At 57.2% G+C, this 24,292-nt stretch overlaps 1 protein-coding gene across 2 annotated transcripts in view; it reads left to right on the top strand.

The window, feature by feature from the left end:
• Positions 1-24,292, top strand: part of SARDH (sarcosine dehydrogenase) — a 65,315-nt gene that overhangs the window by 27,827 nt on the left and 13,196 nt on the right. Inside the window, exons 13-17 of one of the 2 annotated variants that reach the window (XM_082842722.1) lie at positions 783-896; positions 6,158-6,296; positions 8,063-8,176; positions 12,577-12,724; positions 16,288-16,381. In XM_082842722.1, the coding sequence (XP_082698848.1) occupies positions 783-896; positions 6,158-6,296; positions 8,063-8,176; positions 12,577-12,724; positions 16,288-16,381 (609 nt within the window). Of the gene's footprint in view, positions 1-782; positions 897-6,157; positions 6,297-8,062; positions 8,177-8,714; positions 9,332-12,576; positions 12,725-16,287; positions 16,382-24,292 lie in introns of those variants that run through there. The other variant, XM_082842723.1, reaches the window with a different exon arrangement.

The following is a 24,292-nucleotide window of genomic DNA, read 5'->3' as shown; positions in this document are numbered from 1 at the left end:
GCTGGGGGAGGAGGAGGGGCCCCATCCGCAGGAACAGGGCCAGGTGCGGGGTGTTGGGTCCTGGGCCTCCCTGAGAGCGGCTGACCGAGTGCAGGAGAAGCCAAGGCAAGTGGCTGAGGGGCCAGCCTCTGGGGCCCACGCCGGGCGCTCAGGACTCGCCTGTGACCTGAGGCAAGTTCCAGTCTCTCGGCGCCTCGGTTTCCTCATCTGTAGAGAGGGTCTCCCTTCCCGGAAGCGTGAGGCCCTTTGCGCAGGGCTTGGCCCCGAGCAGGACCTGGTCCCGATCACCATGGCAACAGCACCTGGAGCCACCGCTGCGGCCACCCCAGCCCCGACTCCCCCTCCCTCTCCTTCCGCAGGCTGATCCCTGGGCCTTATCCCAGCGCCTTGGCGTTGAGTCAGAAGCCCTGGTGTGGCCCCCGAGGTCCCAGTCAACCCGCCTGTTTCCCGTTCAGCCCCGTCCCTCGCCGTCCCTCCCTACCCGAGCACACCCCGTTCGTTCTCCACCCTCCGGGGCCCCAGCGCTCCCACCGCCATGGAGATTATGGTGTCACCTGTGCAACGTGGAGGGCATGGCTGAGCCCCGCCTCCACCCCGGCCTCGTCCACAGCACGTTGCCCCTCGAGAGCAGGGCTCGGAGGGGGCAGGACCAGCTCTGCCCTGTGGACCTTTGTTTCCGCAGGACCCGGCTCAGGGCTGGCCAGGCCGCGGGCACCGGGCCATGCTGTGCGTGGAGGGGGGAGGAGGGGGCGGGACCGGTGACGACCCCTCTTCTGCCCCAGGTGCTCCCTTACGACTACTACGGGGCCTACAGGCAGCGGGCGCACGAGGACTACCTCTACGGCAGGCTGCTGGGCCACGAGTACACCTTCGACTTCCCGCCCCACCACGACGTGGTAGGACGCCCCATCCCTGATGGGATAGAAAGGCAGGCGTCCCCGTGGGCTGGCCCTCTCTGCCGGCTATCCCCACCCCCGTTTTTGGCCGACTCAGTTTCGTGGAGGAATCGATGATGTTCTCTGCCCTCTCCTCCCGTCTGTACCAAGACTTTGGCAACGGTGAGGTCTGCTCAAGGAGCGGGGCTGGAGCCAGGCCTGGGTCTGGCTGTGTGGCCTCGGGCCAGGGCTTCACCTCTCTGAGCCTCTTGGAGCTGCTCCGATTCTCAGGTCGCTCCTGGCGGCTCCTGGCCCCTTCCTTCCGTTCCCGACTCCTCATTTCTGTTGGGGTTGAGGTGAGTCCCTCTGAGTCTGCAGCACACAGGGAAGTTCTCACAGGCAGCTTCTGCAGAAGACACTATGCCAGCTCCCCCTCTGAGCCGCCCAGCTGTTTTGTTACCCAGCAGAACGTGCTGTGTCCCCGTGCACGTGGCCGACTGGGGAGGGAGCGAAGTCCCTTCGGTATCTGTTTGAGAGGGGGCCAAGGCCTCAGCCTGGGGGTCCCCAGGGATGGGTGGCCTGGGAAGCTTCGTAGGCATGGGACCCCTGCAGTCACGTGGGGCCCCCTGCTTAGAAGCAAAGCTCTGCTGTTGCTGCCTGGAAACTCTTAATACATTCTGAACAGGCCCGCATCTTTATCGTGACTAGTTCTGCACCCGGTCCTGAAGGGGAGGAAGCACGCTTTCCTCCAAAGTTTGCTCTAGTAAAGGCATTGGAGGAGGCGGCTTCTGAAATGGAAGGGGAGGCATGTGCGTCTGAAAGCCCAGGAGTCCCTGGGGCTGCCTCTCCGGGGAGCAAACGGGGACCCGTCTGGCACCTCCGCACGGTGGCTTCCAAGGCCTGCGGGATGTTCAGGCCCTTGAGGATGTGGGCGCTGGGAGGGGATGCCAACTTGGCTTCGCGGCTGCATCCCACCCGCGCAAAGGCACCTCGACAGTCCCAGAGCATGAAACGTGCACTTGTTCTCAGCCTTGGCAACGTCCCCAGCCTGGCTAGACGAGAGTCAGCCCGGGAAGCTGTTCTGGGGTTTGATCTGCAGCCCCAGCAGTGTAAGCGAAGGTACCACATGGCTGATGGGCGAAGGGAGCTCCATAAAGAGTAGTGGTGCCTGGAGAGGGGTGAACTGCAGCCTCTGGGGCTCAGAAGCTGTGCAGACCCCATGGGGTGCCGGGTAACAACCAACTGTCCTGGGGGGAAGCCTGATCCCCGGCGCTGGCCAGTTTCCCCTGTATAAATGCCCTCACCGTCCGCTCCCTCCCACCCACCCACGTGGCATCACTGAACGCAGAGCGGGGAGAGATGCGCACAGTGGCTTCTCGGGGTCGGGGCACTACTAGACAGACCCAGGTGATGAATAGCTCATCGTTTCCACCTGTGTAAACTTGAGTGGCCCACGTACTGCCCCTGGGCCTCAGAGGGCACCCGGCTGTGAGGCTGCTAATCACAGTTGCTCCCAGGCAGCGGTGTCTGTACCACACGGGGTGGGAGGAGATGGCGTGGGCCCCTCACACACCCTAAATGCTCCCTAAGTGGCAGCTTTGCTGTTATAATTTTTTTTTTTCCCGTAAAAGCAGTGGGATTGGCACATCTGCTCAGCGATGGGGTGAGGGGTTTAGGGCAAAGATGGAGTGACATTGCAAGGGAAGACCAAGCAGAAGAAACAGATGGACAGCAGGAAACCTTGAGACTGGAGCCAAGCGTTTGCGTACCGTATGGAGGGAAATAATGAGAGATGTTGCCTTGTTTTTTTTTTTTAAAAAAAAACAGCTTTATTGAGATATATTCACATACCATGCCACCCAACCACTTAAAGTGTACAATGCTTTTAGTATTTTCAGAGAGTTCTGTAACCATCACTGCAATCTAATTTTAGAACCTTTTTATCTCCCCCCCAAGGAAACCCTATCCCCATTAGCCCATTTTCTCACCGCATCCCCACCTTCTGGCAGCCACTAATCTACTTCCTGTCTGCGTAGCTTTACCTCATCTGGACGTTTCACGTAATGGACTCGTACAATGGTCTTTTGTGACTGGCATAATGTCTTCAAGGACCATCCATGTTTTAGGAAGTCGTCAGTACTTCATGACTTCTTATTCTGAACAATATTCCATTACATGGATACACTCCTTTTTCTTTATCCATTCATCTGTTGATGGACATTTGCGTGGTTCGACTTTCGGGCTATTATGAATAATGCTGCTCTGAAAATGTGCGTGCAAGTTTTTAGACAGATGTTTTCATTTCTCACGGGTAAATATCTGGGAGCGGGATTGCCGGGCCATGTGGTAGCTCCACGTTTCGTGTTCTGAAGATCTGCGAAGGCTTTTCCAAAGTGGCTGCACCGTTTCACACCTCCGCCCGCGGCGGACGAGGTTCTCGGTTCTCCATCCTCGTGAGCACGTGTAGTTCTCTTTTTGACGCTAGCCATCCGGGTGGGTGTGAAGTGGTATCTCAAAGATCTGAGTTGCATTTCCCTAATGACTGCTGGCGCGGAACATCTTTTCATGTGCAGATTTAGTCATTTGTATATCTTCTTTGGAGAAATGTCTATCCAGATATTTTGCTCAGTTTTAAATTGAGCTATTTGTCTTTTTATTGAGTTATAAGAATTCTCCGTACATTCTGGCTACAAGTCCCTTCTCAGATTTATGATGTGTAAACATTTTCTCCCCTTCTGTGGGTTGTCTTTTCACTTTTTTAATGATATCGTTGGCAGCACGAAAGTTCTTAATTTCGATGAAGTACAGCTTATGTAGTTTTTCTTTTGTCCCTTGCGTTTTTAGTGTCATATTTAAGAAGGCGTTTCCTAACCCAGGTCACAACGAGTTACTCTTCCGTTTTCTTCTCAGAATGGTATAGTTTTAGGTCTCGTACTTAGGTCTGTGGTGCATTCTGATGAAGCTTTGTGTGTGGCGTGAGGAAGGGGTCCAACTTCGTGCTTTTGCAGATGGCTATTCGGGTGTTCCGGCACCATTTGTTGAAGATTATTCTTTTCCCGATCGAATTGCCTTGGCATCCTTGTGAAAAATTAACTGACCATAAATGTCAGGGTTTATTTCTGGACTCTCAATTCTATTCCGTTGATCTGTATTTCTATCCTTATGCTATACCACGCCGTCTTGAGTACATTAGCTTTGTAGTAAGTTTCGAAATGAGGAAGTGTGAATCCTCTAGCTTTGTTCTCCTTTTTCGAGACTGTTTTGAATATTCTGGGTGCCTTGCATTTCTGTATGAATGTTAGAATCAGTTTGTCAGCTTCCTCCAAGAAGCCAGCCGAGATTTCGGTAGACTCTCTAATCGGTAGATTGATTCGGGGGGTACAGTCATCTTAGCAATAGTGAGTCTTCATTTCGTAAACATGAGAGGGCTTTCCATTTATTTAGGTCTTTAATTTCTTTCAAAGTTATTTTCTAGTTTTTAAGTTCAAGTTTGCGCTTCTTTTGTTAAATTTATGTGTAAGCATTTAAAAATTCTTTTTGATGATGTAAATAGAATTATTTTCTTAATTTCATCGATGGTTCATGGCTAGCATATAGAAATACAAAAATTTTTTTTTGTTGTATATTGACCCTATATCCTGCAACCTTCTTGAACTATTTTATTAGGTGTAATAGTTTTTCAGTGGGTTCCTTAGGATTTTCTGTATGTAAGATCACATCATCTGCAAATAGAGATGGTTTTCTTCCCCTTTTCCAGTCTGGATGCCTTTTATTTTTTCATGCCTAATTGCTCTGGCCGGGACCTCCAGTACAATGTTGAGCAGAAGTAGCAGAGTGGACAGCCCTGTCTTGTTCCTGACCTTAGCGTGGGACATTTAGTCTCTCACCATTAAGTATGTCAGCTGTGGGATTTTGTTCATGCCCTTTATCAGGTTGAGGAATTTCCCTTTTAGCCCTAGTTTACTTGGAGTTTTTATCATGAACAAGTGTTGGATTTTGTCAGATACCTTTTCTGCATCTATTGAGATGATCATTTGGTTTTTGTTCTTTATCCCGTGAAGATGGTACATTACGTCAATTGATTTTGGGGTGGTAAACCAGCCTCCCATTCCTGGGATAATCCCACTTGATCGTGGTGTGTAATCCTTTTTATATGTTGTTGGATTTAGCTTGCTAGTATTTTGTTGAGGTTTTTGTATCTGTATTCATGAAGCATTATAGTCTGTAATTTTCTTATGAGGTCTTTGGTTTTGGCATCAGGGGTAGTGCTGGCCTCTTGGGAAGAGTTTGTGAAGAATTGGTATTAATTCTTTTTTGAATGTTTGGTAAAATACACTAGTGAAGCCATCTGGACCTGGGCTTTTCTTTGTGGGGAGTTTTAAATGACTAATTAAGTCTCTCTTTTATTATAGATGGATTCAGACTATTTCCCCTTCAGTCGGCTTCAGTAATTTGTGTCTTTCTAGGAATTTCATTTCATGTCTAATTTGTTGGTGGACAGCTGTTGACAGTATTCCTTAAAATCCTTTGCTATAAATTAGTTAGTGATACCCCTCTTTCATTCCTGATTTCAGTACTTCGAGTCTTCGCTGTTTTTTCTTGGTCAGTCTAGCTAGTGATTTCCCAATTTTGTTGATCTTTTCAAAGAAACAATTTTCAATTTTGCCGATTTTCTCTGTTTTTCAAGATTTCATTTATTTCCTTTCTAATCTCTAGTATGTCTTTCCTTCTGCCTGCCTTGCCTTCTGCCTACTTTGGGCTTAATTTCCTCTCCTTTTCTAGTTTCTCAAAGTGGAGAAGTTAGGTTACTGACTGGAGAGCTCTTGCAGGTGGAAAACTTCCGTGAGCACAGCACTAGCTTCATCCCATCAGTCTGCATATGTTGTATTTTCATGTTCATTCATCTCCAAGTGTTTTCTAATTCCCTTTCTCTTTGATCCGTTGGTTGTCTAGGACTGCGTTGTCTAACTTCACTTATTTGTGAATTTCCCGATTTTTCTTCCGCTGCTGATTTCTAATTTGATTCCACTGTGGTCAGAGAACATATTTTGTATGATTTTAACCCGTTTGAATTTATCATCTTGTTTTATGGCTTCTGGTCTACCCTGGAGAATGTCTCCTGTGCTTGAAAAGGATGGTCACTGTGTGTTCCTAGCTGGAGGGGAGGAAGGCAGGAGGGGCTCTTGGAGCAGGACGGCAGCCAAGGGCCCAGGGCCCCAGGGTCTGGGGGGAGGAGTCAGGTCCCAGAGCCCACACAGCACCCCACCTCTGGAACTTTTCAGATCAAGAAGGAGTGTCTGGCCTGCAGAGGGGCCGCTGCTGTGTTTGACATGTCCTACTTCGGGAAGTTCTACCTGGTGGGCCTGGACGCGAGGAAGGCCGCCGACTGGCTCTTCTCGGCCGATGTCAGCCGGCCCCCAGGTACGGAGCCCAGGTGGGCCACACTTTCCCACTTCGGTGCAGCCCCGGGCACTGAGACGAGACAGGGAGCTGACCCTGTCCTCTCTGGGCTCATCTGGCTCATGGCTCCGCCCCGAGGCCTGGCCCTGGGGCCCCGTGTCCAGACCCCTCTGCCCTCCTGGCTGAGCCCCGGCCCCAGGCCCCCTCCACCTTCCTCCCTCCCTCTACCCTCTGTCTCCTCCTCCATCCTCCCCCCTGCCCCCACCCCCACTTTTACTTTGTTCCAGACAGGATTCCAGGCAGCAAGTCCTCAGAACAGTCTCCTGGGGCTGGGGAACCTGTCCACTTCCCCTCCTAGGAATGCTCTCCCCAAGTAGGGTTTCTAGAATTAAAAACACAGGGTGTTCAGTGCCATTTGAATTCTAAATAAAGGATGAATAACTTCTTAGTGTAAGTATGTCCCATGCGATGTTTGGGATATGCCTCTCCTTTTTTATCACGCATCCCCATCCACCCAACCCCAAACTCACCCAGCCCCATCGCTAGTAGTTTCCTAGAGCTGCTGTAACAAAGTACCACAAACTGAGTGGCTTTAAACAACCTAAATGTGTTGTCTTACAAGCCTGGGGCTGGAAGTTCAAACTCAGGGCCGTGATCCCAAGAACGTAGAATCCCTCCTTTTTGCCCCTCCTGGCTTCTGGCCGTGGCCACCATCCATGGCTTTCAACCACGTTGCTCCAATCTCTGCCTCTGAGTCACACGGCCTTCTCCCTGCGTTTTCTTCTTTTTTAAGGGCACCAATTACGTTGGATTAGGGCCCCACCCTGATGACCTCTGATCACCCTAGCATGATCCCATCTGCAAAGACCCTATTTCCAAATAAGGTCCATTCACAGGGACTGGGGGTTAGGACTTCAACATACCATTCTGGGGGACACAGTTCAACCCATTACACCATTTATCCAGCCAACCCACCTGCCCCCCGCCTCACATGTACCTGCTACTCACCTCCCCTTAATCCCCCGCGTCCCATTCATCGTGCCAACACTCTCCTACCCACCCACCCGTCCCCTCCTTCCATCCATGCTTCCCCCGACCCTCTCCTCACCTCCGCATTCTCTCATCCATCCATCCATCTACTCACCTCCCCTTAATCCCCCGTGTCCCATTCATCGTGCCAACACTCTCCTACCCACCCACCCGTCCCCTCCTTCCATCTGTGCTTCCCCCGACCCTCTCCTCACCTCCGCATTCTCTCATCCATCCATCCATCTACTCACCTCCCCTTAATCCCCCGCGTCCCATTCATCGTGCCAACACTCTCCTACCCACCCACCCATCCCCTCCTTCCAACCGTGCTTCCCCCCACCCTCTCCCCACCTCCGCATTCTCTCATCCATCCATCTACTTCCTTTTGCATACTCATTTATTCATCAGCCATTCAAGGAGCTTCTGCTATGCCAGGCGTGGTGCTAGGAGCGCCCAATGAATGAGATATAAATCCTGCCCTTAAAGACGTCCCAGCGTGGGGGTGGGGTGGGTGGGAGGGAGGGATTCGAGGCATTTCTAGAAGAAAGAAGCCTCCCTCCTGACCCTTCCTCCTCGGGGCATGGCAGTGCTGGGTGACCTGCCCATCCCTCTCTGGGTCATTCAGTCGTGGTGGCATCACTGAGACGAGGGGCCTTTCAAGGTTGCCCCCCTAGGGTATCTGACCAAGGGTTACCCTGAGCTGAGGGGCTGCCCCGCTAAATGGCTCCCACATTCTGGGGTCTTCGTCCTGTCCGCAGGCTCCACGGTGTACACCTGCATGCTGAACCACCGCGGGGGCACCGAGAGCGACCTGACTGTCAGCCGCCTTGCTCCCAGCCCCCAGACCTCCCCGCTGGCCCCTGCCTTTGAAGGTAAGCGATGCCTCGAGGATCCAGCAGTGCCCTCGACGCAGCCCCGCTCGGTGAGGCGGCCGCCGACGCAGGACGCACTGGGAGGGGCTGCCGAGGCTGCTCTGGTCACGCGTGTGCCCGCCGCAGTCAGGGCCTGGGAGCTCAGAGGTCTCGCTTCAGGCTGAATGTGGCCTTTGTTCAGGCAACGATGCTGGGCTTCCAGCGCTCAGTGATTATGCCTTTGAACCTGCCCGTCCCGCGGGGTTTTGGAGTGGCCACAGCGTGCGCGTGCTCAGCTCACCTGCCCGGAAGAGAGTGAGCCGAGGGTAAGGCCACGCCTCCCTCGTGGAGAAGTTAGATCCTTCTGACACCGGCATCTATGCTGAATTGGCTGTCTCCGTTCCCGTGTAACTCTCAGTCTCAGACTGGGGCAGGTCCTTAGAAGATATCCAGCTCTGTGCCCAAACTGACGCCCACACTGCCCTCTGCAGGCCCTCTGCTTCTGCTTGCATGCCTCTTGTGACGGGGAGCTCATTACTCGTATTCCTTGTTTGCACAGGTCTGACTACACTGAGCCAGATCTGCCCCCATCAGTTCACCTCCCCGACCCACCCTTTGGTTCACATGGGAGCAGTTGAATCTCTAGTGCTGCAAGCGTGTCTCTGTCAGGGCAGAATAGCAATGGCTAAGCTTCACAGAGCGTGGGAAGCATCCCCGCTCTCCAAGAAGGGGCCCTCTTGCCACCCCTGGGACACTGGATTTGCAGGGGAGAAAGGATTCAACTGTGCTGCTCTCCGTGCGGCTGCACTGTACCGTCGGGGGAAGCGTCACTGTCAGCCCATTCAGGAAACCTGGCGGCCCCAGCTCCCGGCCTGGCTCAGTGCTGCTGGCCATTCAGTTGCGTGGGACTCAGTCACGGGGGACGGGGGCGAGGTCTGGCCTGGGCACTGGGAGAGGGAGGTGCAGGAAAAGCCCGATAGAACACTGGGTGGGATTGTGAGGGGGTGGGAAAGAGCGAGGATTATGGGAGGCCGTGGGAAGCAGGTGAGCCAGGATGAGGAAGGTTTCCTGGAGGAGGTGATGTCTGGCCTGAGCCTTGAAGGATGGATACGAGCCACCTGCTAGAAAGGTGTGGAGGAAAGAACGCGGGAGGTGCCTGTGAGGAGCTGGGCGGAGAGGGGCATTTTGACAAGGGCCGCTGGAAACTTTGGCCTTCATCCCCCAGGAGAGGGGAGGCCCGATCCAGCCACAGCTGCCATCCTTAGACAGCGAGTCTAGCTGGGGAGACAGAACAGAGGGACCCCAGTGAGTGTGCAGGTCCCTGAAATCCTGACTCTGCCACTGCCTGGCTTGGGGCCCGCCTCTCTGAGCCTCAGTTTCCCCATCTGTGAAGTGGAGACAAATGACCCGCCTCCCTGAGCTGCTGCAGGGAGTTGAGCGAGAGTCTGGGGGTGCCAGGAGGGCTGGGGAGCAGCCTCCCTGAGCTTGTTTCCCCACCTGGAAACTAGTCCCCGTCACAGGGGGGAGTTGTCACCAGGGCTCTGTACGCTGAGCCACGGCCCAAGGGGGCAGCTTCTTGTGCCCTTCCCGATGAGTCTGGTGGATTCCTGGCCCTGGAGGAGAACTCGCCTGCCAGGGCGGGAAGAGCAGGCTCTGAGAGGAGGGGAAGGGGAGGTGGAAATGGGCCCCGGAGATGTTTCTCCTGGACGCTGGGGGCGTCTGCCTCAAGTTAAACGGCCACCTGGTGGGGAGGTTTGCACTTGGTGGGTTCTTGACCTGCCAGGGTGTGTGCAGATGACAAGCAAGTCACAGTGGTCTGTGGGGCGTGCTAAAGGTCCCGGCTTCACCGCTAAGCACAGAAAACCCACATACGGACCTTGTATTTTCAGCCTTAAAAAAGCGGTACTGTTCCTGCTGTGAACATGAATGTCCATTCAGTGCGCGTGTTTATACCTGTTAGGTCAGATCACCATTAAGACAAGAGGATGTGCGTTTCACGTGTGATCAAGGTTGTGTATAAAGCAGCTGTCCATCTTAAATGTGATTTTGAACAGTATTTTACATCACAAAAGGAGTACATACCTGTAGGAAACATTTGGACAATTCTGAAAAGTACAAAATAAAGTCCACAGCTCCCGGCCCGAGCCAGAGCCCTGGAGCCTGCCCTCTGACCGCCCTCCCTGCCATGTCCGCCGTGTGGGCTGGACCTGGACCTGGGCGCTTCGCGATGTTTTTCATGAGAGACAGCTGCCCAGAGGAAGTCAGGCCCAGCAGCCGCCGTCTGTCTGGAACCAGGTGGCTTCAGTTAACGCTCGAGTCCCCCTGGGAGGGGCCTCGGCATGGCTGCAGACGGGCGGGGCCACGCGGGGGCCACGGAGCGTGCTCCGGGCGCTGGGGTAGAGGGTGCCGCTGGAGACTCGATCCTCAGAGGTGTTCTCAATCCAGCGTCCCGAGAGCCCCCAGCCCAGGTAGCAGGGGATCCTTTGGGGATCAGCTCGTTTGTTTGGCCTTTGGGTTGGGTCTGGATGGACAGCCAGGACTGAGGGCGCAGACGGGCACACAGAACGTGGGGTGACGAGGTCAGGGATGTTCCAGAGGTCACCTGGACGGGGCGGGAGGACGACCAGGGCTCTGGCTGGGGTCTCCACGTGGGGGGCTGATGGCAAAGCCAGGGGCTCTTCTGCTCTCCCCCCGGCTGCTGCTGGTGGAACCCTGGCTTGGAGGGGGCGAAGGGTTCCCAGCTTCACGCTTCCAGGTGTGGTGGCCTGACCGGTCCCAGCTCCAGGACCTTCCATCAGAGCCCAGCCAGCGAGTGCTTCTGGGGAGGGAGCAGAGGTCCCAAGCCCCCCCACCCCATCCCCTGTCCCCGTCTGGGCTCTGCTACGAGCTTCACGCTCCCCTGCCGGAGAAGCAAAGTGGGGCGTGTCTCTTTTTCAATTATAGTAGGTGCCCGCACCTATGATCACAATGACATGCTGTTCCACTGCTGTGGAAGCCCCGGGGAGTGGGGGCCAGTGTGCGGAAGGGCGTCTAGGCAGGATTCTCCAGACTCCGTAGCCTCCCCGAGAGCTGCTGCCCCCTCCCACGGACAACGCCAGCTCTGCCCAGAGTGGGCTGGGGGCTGGTGCCGGGCCGGCCCCCGGCGGGGCCCAGAGTGAATGGCGCGGAAAGCTGAGAGAAGCAGCCCTTGGGCAGGACCGGACCCCCGGGGAGGGAGATGAGTGTCCCAGTGCGTAACCGTCCCGGTTCCTGGTTCCTGAGCCCCAAGCTGGGCTCCTGGTGCCGCCATAGCTCCTTCAATCACCCCAGCAGCCTTGTGGGGGGGTGTTCTGGCCTCATTCCCATTGTACAGATGCAGAAACTGAGGCTGGAAGTCAGGGATTGACTGGGTACCATCACTCTGAGATGGGGGGAGCCCTGCTGGAAGGAAGGAAGGAAGGAAGAGAGGGAATGCGATGGGGAGAAGGGCGCATAGAAAATGCAGAGGAGCGAAGCCCCTTCCAGGCCTGCCACCTCCACCAGGTCACGGGGGGAGTGGTCAGTGAGAGCCTGCCCGCCCAGGGCACACACAGTGGCTGAATCTCACAGCATCCCCGCGGATGAGGTGCATTCACCCCAAATTGCAGGTGACATTTCGGAGGCTCAGGCAGGCTGCATGAGGAGTCCAGGGCCACACAGCTGTCTGAGGTCACAGCCCCCCGGGGCAGTGGCTCTCCCAGGACACTGGGCCAAGGTGAGCTCCCCTCTGCTCAGCAGTACCCGGGTGGCAGCATGGCCCAGTGGATGCTCCACAGGCCGTGGACTCAGAGCTGGACAGAGGCCAGTCTTCTCACACCGTGTGACCTCTCTGAACCTCAGTCTCCTTTTCCCGAGGGTGGTGACGAGTGTCAGTCCCCTCTGAAGGATCAACGGTGTGTTGCCTGTAACGCCCCGGCTCGACACCAGCTCCCATAAGGCCATGGCAGGGATCCTAGACACCGGGGGGCCGTGGGAATATGAAGAGAAACGGGAGCTGGTCAGGACGTTGAGGCTCAGAGAAGGAAAGAGGCTTGTCCAAGCTCGCCCAGCACTGGCAGCTGAGGTGGGACTCAGTCTCCCCACGGCGTGATGGCGCTGGGAGCTCTTACGCTTTCTTGGACCACAAACCCTTTGAGAAGTGGGAGAAAGCCTCAGACTCCCCCAGAAAATGCTCCCTTGACACGTGCAGCCTCAGGCGGTCCCGCGCCCAGCCCCTCCTCCCCACGTTTCGTCCTGCGGGTGATGAGAACCCAGGGTCCCTTGGGAGTGTCCCCATCACTGGGCCTTTGTCGTTCACTTTCAAGGAAAGAGTGTTTGTTTTCTCCACGAGGCCTCGGGCCATCCCCTCTGCCCCGCCTCCTCCGTCCCACAGTCCTGCGCTGAGTCCCGTGCTTCTCCTCCAGGGGACGGCTACTACCTGGCCGTGGGCGGGGCTGTGGCCCAGCACAACTGGTCCCACATCACCACGGTGCTGCAGGACCGGAGGTTCCGGTGCCAGCTTGTCGACAGCTCCGAGGACCTGGGCCTGATCAGCGTCCAGGGCCCAGCCAGGTGAGGAGAGGGCGGGGAGCCAGGCACCGGGGTGCCCCTGGGCCCTGGGCCCTCGGCCCTCTATCTGGGGCCCGGGGCAGAACCTCTTACTGCTTCAGAATGGGACATTGTGGTCAGTAAGCTCGACGTGCCAGCAACCTCAGAGAGGCCACACCAGAAGGACGCTTTTCGAAGCACTAGAATACAGAAAAGCCCTTAATGAAAGACTCAGACTGAACCTCACCGTGAATCAGTACGTGAGGATTCAGTGGTCACGGAAGGGCCAACGAGGGTGTCTCTGGACAGCTGATACAGACTAGGAATCATGTGCGCCATCTCTAGGGGGGCAGAGCCAGACTGGGGTTCCACGTGCTACCTGGGCTCAGAATAACGCTCTACACCAAGAGGTGGCCTGCTGCTCCCTAAAGCCCCCCAACGTCTAGGTCTGCAGACGATCGTTCACTCCTTAATTCATTCTGTGAGCGTTTACTGAGCTGTGTTCCCACCCATGAGGAATCAGCTCCTGGAAAGCCCTCGGATTCCAGCTTGTGCGTGGAGCCACACGACGGTCTTAGGCAAAGGGGCACCTGAGCAGCTGTGCACGTTGGAAAGATCCCTCTGGCTGCGCTTTGGAGAGGGGACGGGGGGATAGGGGATAAGGGGGGAAGCACAGAGTGTTGACATCGACAAGCCAGGGGCCTGGGATATACCAACATCTCCTCCAATCCTGATCACAGCCCTTGGAGGTGGTTAGAAGTATTTTTATTCTTATTGGGGAAGAAGAGAGGACGGTGCATCTCCAGCCAGGTTATCCCAAAGCTGACGCTTAGATGCAGCACGGCCGTGCCCACGGGACATCCCTGTCAGCCCGGGGTCCTGCCAGGATCCCCAGCCAGTGCACGCAGACCCCGCCACGGGGTCCATTTTCCCTGGTTCTTTGGAGCTGACCAAGCCTGCAGCACCCCAGCTGGGTCCTGGACTGGCGGCCCTCCCCTCCCGGGCGGAGTGTAGCTGGCTCTGGGCGTGTATCGTCTCGCACAGAGGCACACGGCACACACGGTACGTGCTCTCCGAATCACGGCTGGCTGTGTACCTTAACCATCAAGTGCTGGACTTCAGGCTTCTCATGAAAACCAATATTTATTAGGGGCCCTTGGAGGGGACACTGCAGGAACTGAGGGGTCAAGGCTTGGAGCTCTCTGAAGGGACAGTGTTTCAGGCAGAGGAGGCAGCAGGTGCAAAGGCCCTGTGGCAGGAGGAAAAGCAGTGAGGCCAGGGCCATAGGAGACAGGCTCAGAGGGCAGTGGAGGCGAGAGCCTACAGGTGCAGAGGCTACTCCTCCAGGAGAGGGAACTGAGCAGAAGAAGGGCTTTAACGGAGTAGGAGGCCGGCAGGTGTGAGGAGCCTCAGGGGCCAGGTGAAGCAGGGATTCTGAGCGGAGAGTGATGAGCCTCCAGTGTCCAGGTGGTCAATGGGTCCAGCGTGTGGGGTTCCTCTCCCCACACACTGACCTCTGCATCTCTGGGCTGAACGGGGGTGGGCGTCCTGGCCTTCTGAGCTCGAGGCCATCCTCAGAAGCCTCAGCTTCATCTGCACTGCGACCTTGGCCAGGGAGTGGGCCATTTTTGGTTTGGTGGTGGGGGTGAGCGGGCAGGGGAGGGAGGGGGTACCAGACAGACAGATCAAGGTGTGGCCCCGGGAGGACAGGCCAGCCTCTTCCAGCCTCATTAGAAGCTGCTCAAGGAGGGTGGCAAGTGACAGCTGCCAGGGCAGGAAGACAAGCTCTCCTCCTCCTGGTAACTTCTTAGCTTTCTCCCCCAAATTGTCCTCGCTCTTTCAAAAATAACCCAAAGTTTCTTGTATGAATAATAATGTTACCAGCACCGCTGACAAGGGCTAAACTTTCTGAGCTGTCAGGTGGAAAGCATTCGGCGTGGCACCTGGACCATGGGAGATGCTGTATGACCTGCTGACCGATAGAACTTTCTGGAAACATTCCACAATTGGTGGTCCAGTACAGTAGCCACTAAGCTGTATGCGGCCACTGAGGCCTTGACATGTGGCAGTGAGACAGAATGTTTTACCCTAATTAACTTAAGCTCAAGAGGCCACACGTGACTAGGGGAGACATGGCGGGGAACAGTGATTGCCATTGTAGTTGTTGGTGCCACGGCGCTTGGCGTGTGCTTTCTGGTGGCTGCCCCCTCCTAAGGGCCCCGTGAGGTGGCATCGCTGCCCTCCTGGAGCGGACGAGGGGACCGAGGCGAGGCTGGGGCAGGAGTGAGTGAAGGAAGCAGGACCTGAACCTGGTCTCTGACCGGAGCCGGTGCCCTCTTGGGAGAGGCACAACCTCCTGCACCCCGACCCGTGCTTGGCAGACCTGCCTGCCCAGCTCGGTGCCCGAGCTGGGGCACCCCTGGCACTGCTAAGGCCACGCCGGCCCCGGGTGGCAGCTCCAGCCTCCTTCCTCCTTCCCCTGCTGGGAAGACCAGGGAGCAGCCCTGGCCCCATCCGCCCAGGGCCGCGGAGAGGATGGGCTTCTTAAGGACTGGGTGTGGGTTCTCCGGGGGCTGACGCCACGTGGGCGCCGGGGTGTTACATAAGGATCTTGACACACTGCAGCACGCTGGGCACCTCGGGCAGGCGTGGGCGGGCAGCTCCCGGCACCGTGGGCCTGGGGATTCGCCTCAGACGCGTTTCTGGGCACTGGCTGGGACCCCTGCGAGGCAGAAATGGTGGGGCTGTCTCCTGCCAATGGGGAGCTGGCCCTGCAGTGCAAAGCCAGCCCATTTTCAATCAGCCCTATTTACCAGTTGTCCTCTCTGTGCCTGGCATAGGGGCCCTGTTGGCACGGAGCTCCTGGTTCAGTGGGGCAAGTGTCAATACAACCAGTGTGAGAGGTGCCCTGGCAGGAGACATGTCAGGGCTGTGAGCGCAGACCGGGGGCAGTGGGGGGGGGCGGGAACCTGACCCAGACTCAGGGAATCAGGGAGGCCTTCTTGTAGGAGGTGACGGGAGCACCAACCCTGAAGGTAACAAAACTTTAAACTGGGGCCGGGGCGCCCGGTGGAAACATGCAGGGGGGCAAGAGTCAACTAAGTCCTGGGGGAGGCAAGGGGCACGGTGCCCAGGAACTGAAGGTTTCCACGGACACTGAGAGGCCCAGCATGAGAGCCAGACTGCCGGGCCAGCAGGGCAGGGCAGCTGAGGAGGGCGGGCCCTGCCCTCGGGGGCCTGTGGCATGAGGGCGTTAGCTGGCTAGATGACTGCCCAGGCCTTGGTCCCGCCATCTGAGAAGGAGAGCTGGCGAGCGCCCACCTCTGAGTCGCGTCTCTGCCCAGGCCTTGGTTCTTCCGTCACTGCACTGGTGAAGGTGCCTTTCTTATCTGACTGGATTTGGGGTGCGTTTCCCTCTTGGTGTGTTTTATTAATAGCATGTTTGTTGGCGGTCTGCCCCGTGAGGACAGGGCCCCGTCCTCCTCACTGCTGTGTCCCCAGTGCGTCTCCAGCCAGGCCACACACCCAGGAGGGCTGGGCAGGTGTTTGTTGACCGACTGACTGACCGACCTTGCTCTCGCTCACAGCCGGGCCATTCTCCAGGAAGTGCTCGATGCAGACCTGAGCAATGAGGCCTTCCCGCTGTTCACTCACAAGCTGGTGAGAGCCGCCGGGCACCTGGTAGGTACCACCTGGCCGCTGTCCCCTGGGCTGTAGGGGGCAGCAGCTGCAAGGGAACAAACCCGGGGCTTGGGAGTCGTGTGCCCCTGGGCACGTCTGTGGACCTCCCTGGACCCTGGTTCCCTACTGTGAAGTGGGGACCACATGTCCTGCCCACAGGCTGTTAGGGCCTCAGACGAGGAACGGGGGTCAAAGTCAGGTATCGCCTGTGCCCCACCCGGTGTCTGGCGCACGCTGAGGGGCACAGTCCCAAGCTTCTGCCAGGGACTTGCCACCCGTGAAGCCGCCCCCAGTGTCCGCTCCTCAGAGGCAAGGCCACGCCCTCCCAGATCAGGGCATTTCCTGCGCCTCCCTGGAGATGACAGCGCTGGGGACAGCCAAGCAATTACGCTGCTCCGGAGGTCTGCGTGTCCTGAGGAGGCGGCCTGTCCTCTGGAGTGTTCCCCCTTCCCAGCCCCCCGCACAGCGGGAGAGGGGAGGGGCCGCTCGGGGTGCACCGCCAGGCCCCGGGGAGCAGCCCCTGCCCTTCCCCCAGCTCCAGAAGGCCGGGTCCCAGGACCGGAAGCTTCTGAGACTGTGGACAGTATCAGGGCCGCAGCGGACTCAATGTCCTCAGAGACCCTGGGGCCGGGGTCCCGGGTCCAGCTCTGGTCCGGCCCTGCTCCTGGGCCGTGGTGTCCTTTTAGGAAAATGAGCATCATGTTCTCCACCCCGACTTCCCGAGAGCAAGGTGAGGAGAAGGCGGTCAAGGTGACCTCAGCCGCTGCCAGCCGAGGGCTCGCGAGGCGCCAGGCACAAAGCACGTGACTCACGAGTCCTTAGTGCTTAACGCTCACGACAGTGTGGAAGGTTCTAGCAAGGGCTTCTCGGCCTCAGCTCTGTCGGTGACGTTTTGGAACAGATATTCTGGTGGGGCAGGGGGCGCATCCCGGTCATTGCAGTGTGTGGAGCCGCGTGCCTGGCCTCACCCACTTGGCGCCAGGAGCACCCCCAGATGTGACAACCAAAACTGTGTCCTGACGTGGCCACGCGTCCCCAGAGGCAGCACTGCCGTGGCAGGGGAAGAGGGGGTGGGGCAGGGGAGGAGGTGCTGCTCTGTGACTGCCCTGTTAGCAGGTGTGCAGTCACAGCCAGGTGCGTTGAACGAGGTCTTACAGCAGCTCCCGACGTAGGAAATGTTACCCCCAGGACGGATGTTTCCCTGAATTGAGCTCAGAGAAGTTGGATGGACTGCCCAGGCCCGCCCCCAGCTAATGAAACATAAAAAGCGCATGAATATGTCAGTAACACGGAGGTGGCCTTAAGGAGGGGGTGGGTGGACAGACAGCCGGATTCAGGGGCACTTCCCCCTCTTCTACTTCCTTCGTGTTCATCTGGGGGGTTTGGGGGGGAAAGTGCTAAGGGATGTTTGTGATCCTGGCCTGCAGAGGGGCTGGAGGTCAGAGGAATCTGGGTCCTGTTAGCAAGTAAACAATGTTTCAATGACATCAGAAAGGAGGCTGCCAGGAGAAACTAGATAAAAGCAGCTCTGCAGAGCCGAGGAGCACTGGCCCGGCTCTGGTCTGCCTTCCCTCTCTGGAGGCTGTGCTGGGGGGCAGGAAACTGGGGATGTCTCTGTCTAGCTTGCTTCCTGCCTGCTTGGTACAAAGCTGCCTGCCGGGACCAGAGAGGGCGTGCGTTTTGAGGGAATGGCACAGCTCCACCCCAGGCCACAGTGGCGTCTGGCCCGCCCCGACTGCAGCCCTGGCCCTCTCAGCCCCCGTGGGGTCCATGCAGCGCCCAGCCCTGTCTGGGGCGGCGTCCTGACTTGTGAAGTGGGAGGGGGAGCTGGGAGCTTGGCGCTGGCTCAGCCTGTGTGTGGTTCCGGGGTTTGTGTGGGAGAAGACCAGGTGGGAGCGCTTCCCCTGCCAGCTGAGGGTCGCTGCAGCGAGGCACCTGGGCCTTAGTCTTGGACAACGGGCTGCAATGGGGGCCGGCCCTTCCCGGCCCTGGCTGCCGCCCCAGGCCTGGCCCGTGGCCGTCTGGCTGCACCTTGGCCTCCAGGAGCCGGGCTGGGCCCGGGGCTCTGGCCGGTGGAAGCAGAGGTCAGACTCCAGGATGAACTCCTGCGTGGGGTAACAGGCACAGGTCGGGGGCCACGGGGTGGGATACATGGGGTGCAGGACATACACGGGCTGCTTCTCTCCGCCTCCTCCGCTGGAACCGGCTTTACTGGTTTAGTCAAAAGCAGCTTACTGCTCGTTTCTCTGTTTCCAACCACAGTACACAGTGTGCAGGGCCCGGGTGCAGACCTCACCGCTGACATGACCCCTTTGGGCGTGACCCTTGACCTCTCTGAGACTTCCCTTTCTCACCTGCCACAGAGTCTGGCTGCAGAGTTGATGGGTGGCTTCACTATAAATAGGGAATATTAGTCAACTAAGAACAAACAAAACCCCCTCTCATTCCACCAGAGCGAAAGCCAAGGTTGACAGTGCGCTTCCTTCCATCTTCTCTCCCTAATCTCTGCCTGTAAATTGTAAAACAGAAGCAAGATCGTCCCAGGTATATAGTTTGCACGTTCGGCCTTGTTCTCTTACTAAGTTGCTGTGATAGTTTTCCTGTTCCTTGAAATACTGCCTGAGAACCACTCTGAACGTCGGGTCATCCTCTCCGCTGAGCAGGACATGTGGTTGGGCTGCTTTTTCTCCTTGGAATAACGCTGTGATGGGCTTGCTTCGATGGGGGGCCTTTTGTGACTCTGATTATTGACCTATGACACGTTCCTCGGAACCCAGAGACAGAGGCGTCCCAGGGACATGGTCCCAGCCTTCCTGGCTGTTCAGCAGTCATTTGGTATTTTCTGTCCCCTAGGCCTTTGGGGCAGGGTCGGGGAGAAGCACAGAGCTGTCCAAGGCCAGTCGCTACCTGAGGGATTTGGCCCGTCGGCTCATACATGGCCAGTCTGGATGCCCAGCTGAGTTCCAGCATCCCTTCCAAACTGAAGGCTCTATCCCAGTGCCGAGCTCCCCAGCGCTCTCCCTAGAATTAATTCTGGACGTGTTGGCTAGGAGCCTGCCAGGTCAGGGCTCTGGGCTGGAAGACACGGGCCTGGCCCTCCACAGGCTCACAGCCTAGTTGAGGTTGGGGGACGGGAAGGATGCTGCAGCCCTAGCCCAGCCTGCGTCGGAGCGAGGGCCTGGGTGGTGAGAGGAGCCGCCGCTGCTCAGCAGCTGACGTGGGGGTGAAGAGGAAGACGTTCGCAGGGGGACTCCAGTCCTGCCTTGGCGACCGCGCCTTCTCCCGAGGGCCCCAAGGCTAGGCTGTTCCTCCTTTGTGTCAGTGTTACGGTTTTTGCCGACCTCACAGTGACCCAAGCCACAGGTTCCCAGACGGTCCAGGCCAGGGGCACAAAGGCCTTCCCATCCACTGGCCGGCGAGAGGGATGGGGAAGTCAGCGGCCAGCAGGACTTGGGCCATGGGACCTGCGCTGGCCACCGCCCTGGCCCCCACCCAAGGTGGCCTCACAGGCAGGCGGGGAGGCGGGAACCGGGTCAGCCCGGGATCCGGGGGTCCGGGAGCGCCATCACCTCAGCGCCCAGCAGAGCTGGGGGCCAGCAGGCCTGGCTTCTGGTCCTGCCCCGGCCTCTGTGGGACCACCTCTCCGGGTCTCAGTTTCCCCATCTGTAGCACAAAGTTTAGACAATGACCAAAATCTTTTCTGGCCCGTCCTGTAAGTCTGTCCAGATATCCTGCAATGCTCTCTGGATCCAGGGGGAATTTCATATTCTCCTAAATAATATCGTCATGTGTTGACACCGGTTCCGTCAATGTTGCGATGCTGGGCCCGGAGCTCGGGGCCAAGCCTTTATGGGAGATAATTGGCTGCCAGCCAACCAGATGCAGGAGCGGAATATGTGTGTCTGAGTCATCGGGACGGCCTCCGGGTCACGAGGGATACGCGGAATGATGAGGGTCAGAGCCCAGAACCACAGATCCTGCCCGAGGGTGGGTGAGCAGGACCCCGCCGCCGCCCACAGTGACCCACGCTCACGGCTAACGCGTGGGTGGGCGGCCGTGGCTGAGCGGTGCCTCCAGCCGAGCGGTGCCGTTGTTTTGAGATAATTCTGCGATGCTTGGACCAGCCCCAGGCTTGCAAGATCCTTGCATTCCTAGAGGAAGAACAGAGGGCGGGAGCTGTCCCCTGGGCAGCCAGCTGACCGGATGTCCTCAAGGCCAGCGAGGTTCCCAGTGAAAGCCTGCTCCTGGCCTGGTTCCCAGGGGAGGCGCGGTGTCTCCCTGACTCAACCGAGGACGGGGACCACTTCTGAAAGCATAAGGTGCTGGGCTAGAAGCTCATCTTTAGACAAGGTGATAAAGCGATTTTTTCCTGAAAATTAATTGCAGGTCAAAAGGAAATTGAATTTCTTTCCTGACTGTGTGTGTCCTTGCTGTGACACCATTCAGATTCAATTAGTCTGGGATGGAACATTCTCCCACCCCCGCGTTCTACGGACAGAGGCGGGATGCCCATACCTTCACAGAGCCTGTGTTTGCCCACTGGGTTTTAGCCGTCACCTAAAAAGTCGCTTTGCACATCTTGTGCAAATTCACCTCTGTCCTAGAGAGCCGGGGGTGGTGTGTAGCTGAGAGACATGGTGGCCAAGGCCACTATTCAGGGGTGTCCCGTGGGGGGCAGTGACAGCTTCTTGCCATGAAAGTATAAGGACAGGGTGTGGCTGGAATGAGGTTGGGTGGCTTAGAGGGACCCCCAGGAGTGTGCGTCAGAGATTCTGGAAGCTCCTCCAGGGCAGAACCCCGTCCTTTCTCTGCAAGGATGTTCTGATCGTGCGGCCCCTGCCGTTGTCTGTAGGTGCAGACGGGGCCTTTCTGGGGGTGGGCCATAGCGTTTACCACCTGCTTGGAATCTGTGGCTCTTTTTTTAATCCTCTGAGACGGCCAAGTTTGTGAAGTGTGGTTGGAGCATCACACCTTTTATTTATTCTGAATCTTTGAAAATTGGTATCCAATCACCATCCCCCCCATCACCATCACCACCACCACCATCACCATCACCACCATCACCACCACCACCACCACCACCACCACCATCACCACCATCACCATCACCACCACCATCACCACCATCATCATTATCACCATCACCACCACCACCACCACCACCACCATCACCACCACCACCACCACCATCACCATCACCACCATCACCATCACCACCACCACCACCATCACCACCATCATCATTATCACCATCACCACCACCACCACCACCATCACCACCGTCACCATCACCACCACCATCACCATCACCACCATCACCACCGTCACCACCGTCACCATCACCACCACCACCACCATCACCACCACCACCACCACCATTACCACTATCACCACCATCACCACCATCATCATCACTGCCACCACCACCGCTTCCACCATCACCACCATACTGCCATCAACCTTGCTACCACAAACGTCATCCCCACCAACCACTACCATTACCACTATCTTTACTACCACCATTACCTTCACCTCCACCGTCACCAGACCACCTTCACCAGAACTACCAGCACCACCGCAAACTAGCCTTCTGGTCCAGACTCCTAGGAGAGATTGCACACCCCACTGCAGGATGTTTTTGGTATCAAGGGTGTCTTGGGGTGTCCAGAGGATTTGAAAAATGAAGATCCGTTAAACCTCCTGCCACCTGGCTTCTTCCCACTCCTGTGGATTCAGGGCTCCAGGCCCCTGCAGGGGCTGCACATCCTCTGATCCCTGCCTATACCCTGCCTCGGGAGCCCCTGAGACCCTCACTTATTTAAGGGGTGACTGAGTTTGGACGACGTGCCCGGTGAGTCGGGGGTGCCGGTACACACCCAAACTCCCCGGAAACAGGTGAAATCACCACGAGCTAATGTGATTGGAGAGAGCTTGGGCCCGTGTCTGTGGGCACATCTGCTCAAGCCTTCCTGCGGTGTCTGCCCAGAGAGGCTACTCCAGGCTTGTTCTGATGCTGCCCGTGGCCAAACATCCCACAGGAGTGACATAGGCTCTCCTGCCTGGGGCCCTCGTGTGGCCTTTATCCGAGCTGGGGTGGGCACCTAGCGCTACCCTGATTTCAGTCCTCCCCACGGAGAGCTGGCAGGAAGTTCACTGGTGCACCAAACATGGAACCAAGCCCCCAAATCCATTTTACTGAAACCTGAACATATTCCCTCCCCACAAAAATATTCCAGTGAGTCAGTCGAGGGCAGGGAGGGAGGATCTTATGGTGTCGACTCCTTGCTCTGACTTACTAGCTGTGAGTCCTCCGAGCGTCTTGGGAAGTGCCCATACCAGCTCGTGAGAGCTGAGGGTTACATCTGCAGGAAAATCAGCAAGGGGTGGCTAAGCCATCGTTAGCTTGAAATCCGCTGCAGCAGGAGTATTTACACCACAGGAAGTGGTAAATGCTACAGAACAGCCCCCTGCCCCCCAAGAGTTGATTGTTGAACATTTTCTAGGACATCGCTGGGCCTTGGGCAAGTGGCTTGACCTCCCTGAGCCCCAGTTTCCTTATCTGTAAAATGGGCGCGCCAGCGGCACCCGCCTCTCCGAGTAGCCAGCCTCCTGCCTGGGGCTCTCTAGTGACAGCTTAGTTGACTGCTCCCATGGGCCCTATGAGCTCTGTTATCGGCCAGGATTTGCAGAAGCAGGCTCAGGGATGTCAGTCGCCAGGGATGCAACGGTTGTGACTCAGACTTAAACCTAGTAGCTATGTGGCACCCAAGCCCACGCTCTCAGCCACTCTGGTGCCTGCACGGCTGGGTGGCTGGCCCTCACCTGCCCTGCGTCAGGTGTGAGTGCCGGGAGGACCAGGCAGCATCCTGAGTACTGTGGAGGGTCCAGAGCCTGGGGGCGGGCGTGCGAGGGCCCCACGGGATGTTTGAGCACAGGTGTTTGTGGAATGGGTAGCTAGGAGCTTCGTCTTGCTGGGCTGGCCATCTGTGTCTGGGGTAGGTGACCCCGTGTGGGACCACAGACATTACTGACCACGCACTGTGTGCAGAGCCCCGGGTTGGGGCTCAGAGGCATCTCGTGACTCGTGTTCCGGATTCCAGCCTTGTCCTTACGGGGCGGGTAAGCCTTAAGCCTGCTGCAGCCCAGGCTGATGGGGACACTCTCGGCCTCAGGATGGGAGAACTCCCCCACACCACGCCCTGCCGACCATCTCATTGCCACCCTAGTGGCCTGAATGAAACATGTGATGGGCAGAGCGGAGAATCCTCTCACCCTTGGGGACCCGTAGCATCCCGCAGAACTTTCTACAGGGCCCCACATGTCCTGGTGGAGGGGTCTGAAACCCAGAACCTTCCAAAAGGAGAGGGTCCTTGAGCCAATTTGGAATGAAGCAGCACTGCATAGAAGTAATGACGTTCACCCAGGTGTTTGGGGCTTGGCGGGTCTGCCTCCCCACCCCAGCAGGACCTCTTCTCACTCAGGGGTCCTCTAGCGTCTCCGTTCCACAGCCCAGGAGTCTGAGCCTCCCAGGGGGCCCAGCTGGCAGGTGGCTCTTGCTGGCTTTAGAAGCAATTCCTTCCTCTGTGGGCCAGCCGGCCAGAAGCACACTGGCCACTGCAAAGATGGGCACTGGCCAAGCCCTGTTGATTCCTGAGTGGTCACCCCAGCTGGGCCAAGCAGAAAAGGGCATTGCTCCCAGCAGGGCCTCACACGAGGTCCTGTTCCAGCGTTTATTTGCAGAGCTAAGTTTGTCTGATGATAACAGGATGCTTGTTGCCCGGGACGCACATGACCAGACCGGCTCCTTCTCTACCCCTCAGTTCTTTTGCATATGTACCCAGAAGTGGGATTGCTGGACATATGGTAGTTCTATTTTTAATTTTTTGAGGAATCACCATACTGTTTTTCCTA

The sequence above is a fragment of the Leucopleurus acutus genome (assembly GCF_964270905.1).
Source record: "Leucopleurus acutus genome assembly, chromosome: 7".
Lineage (NCBI taxonomy): Eukaryota > Metazoa > Chordata > Mammalia > Artiodactyla > Delphinidae > Leucopleurus > Leucopleurus acutus.
This window is presented reverse-complemented; position numbering and strand designations above follow the sequence as displayed.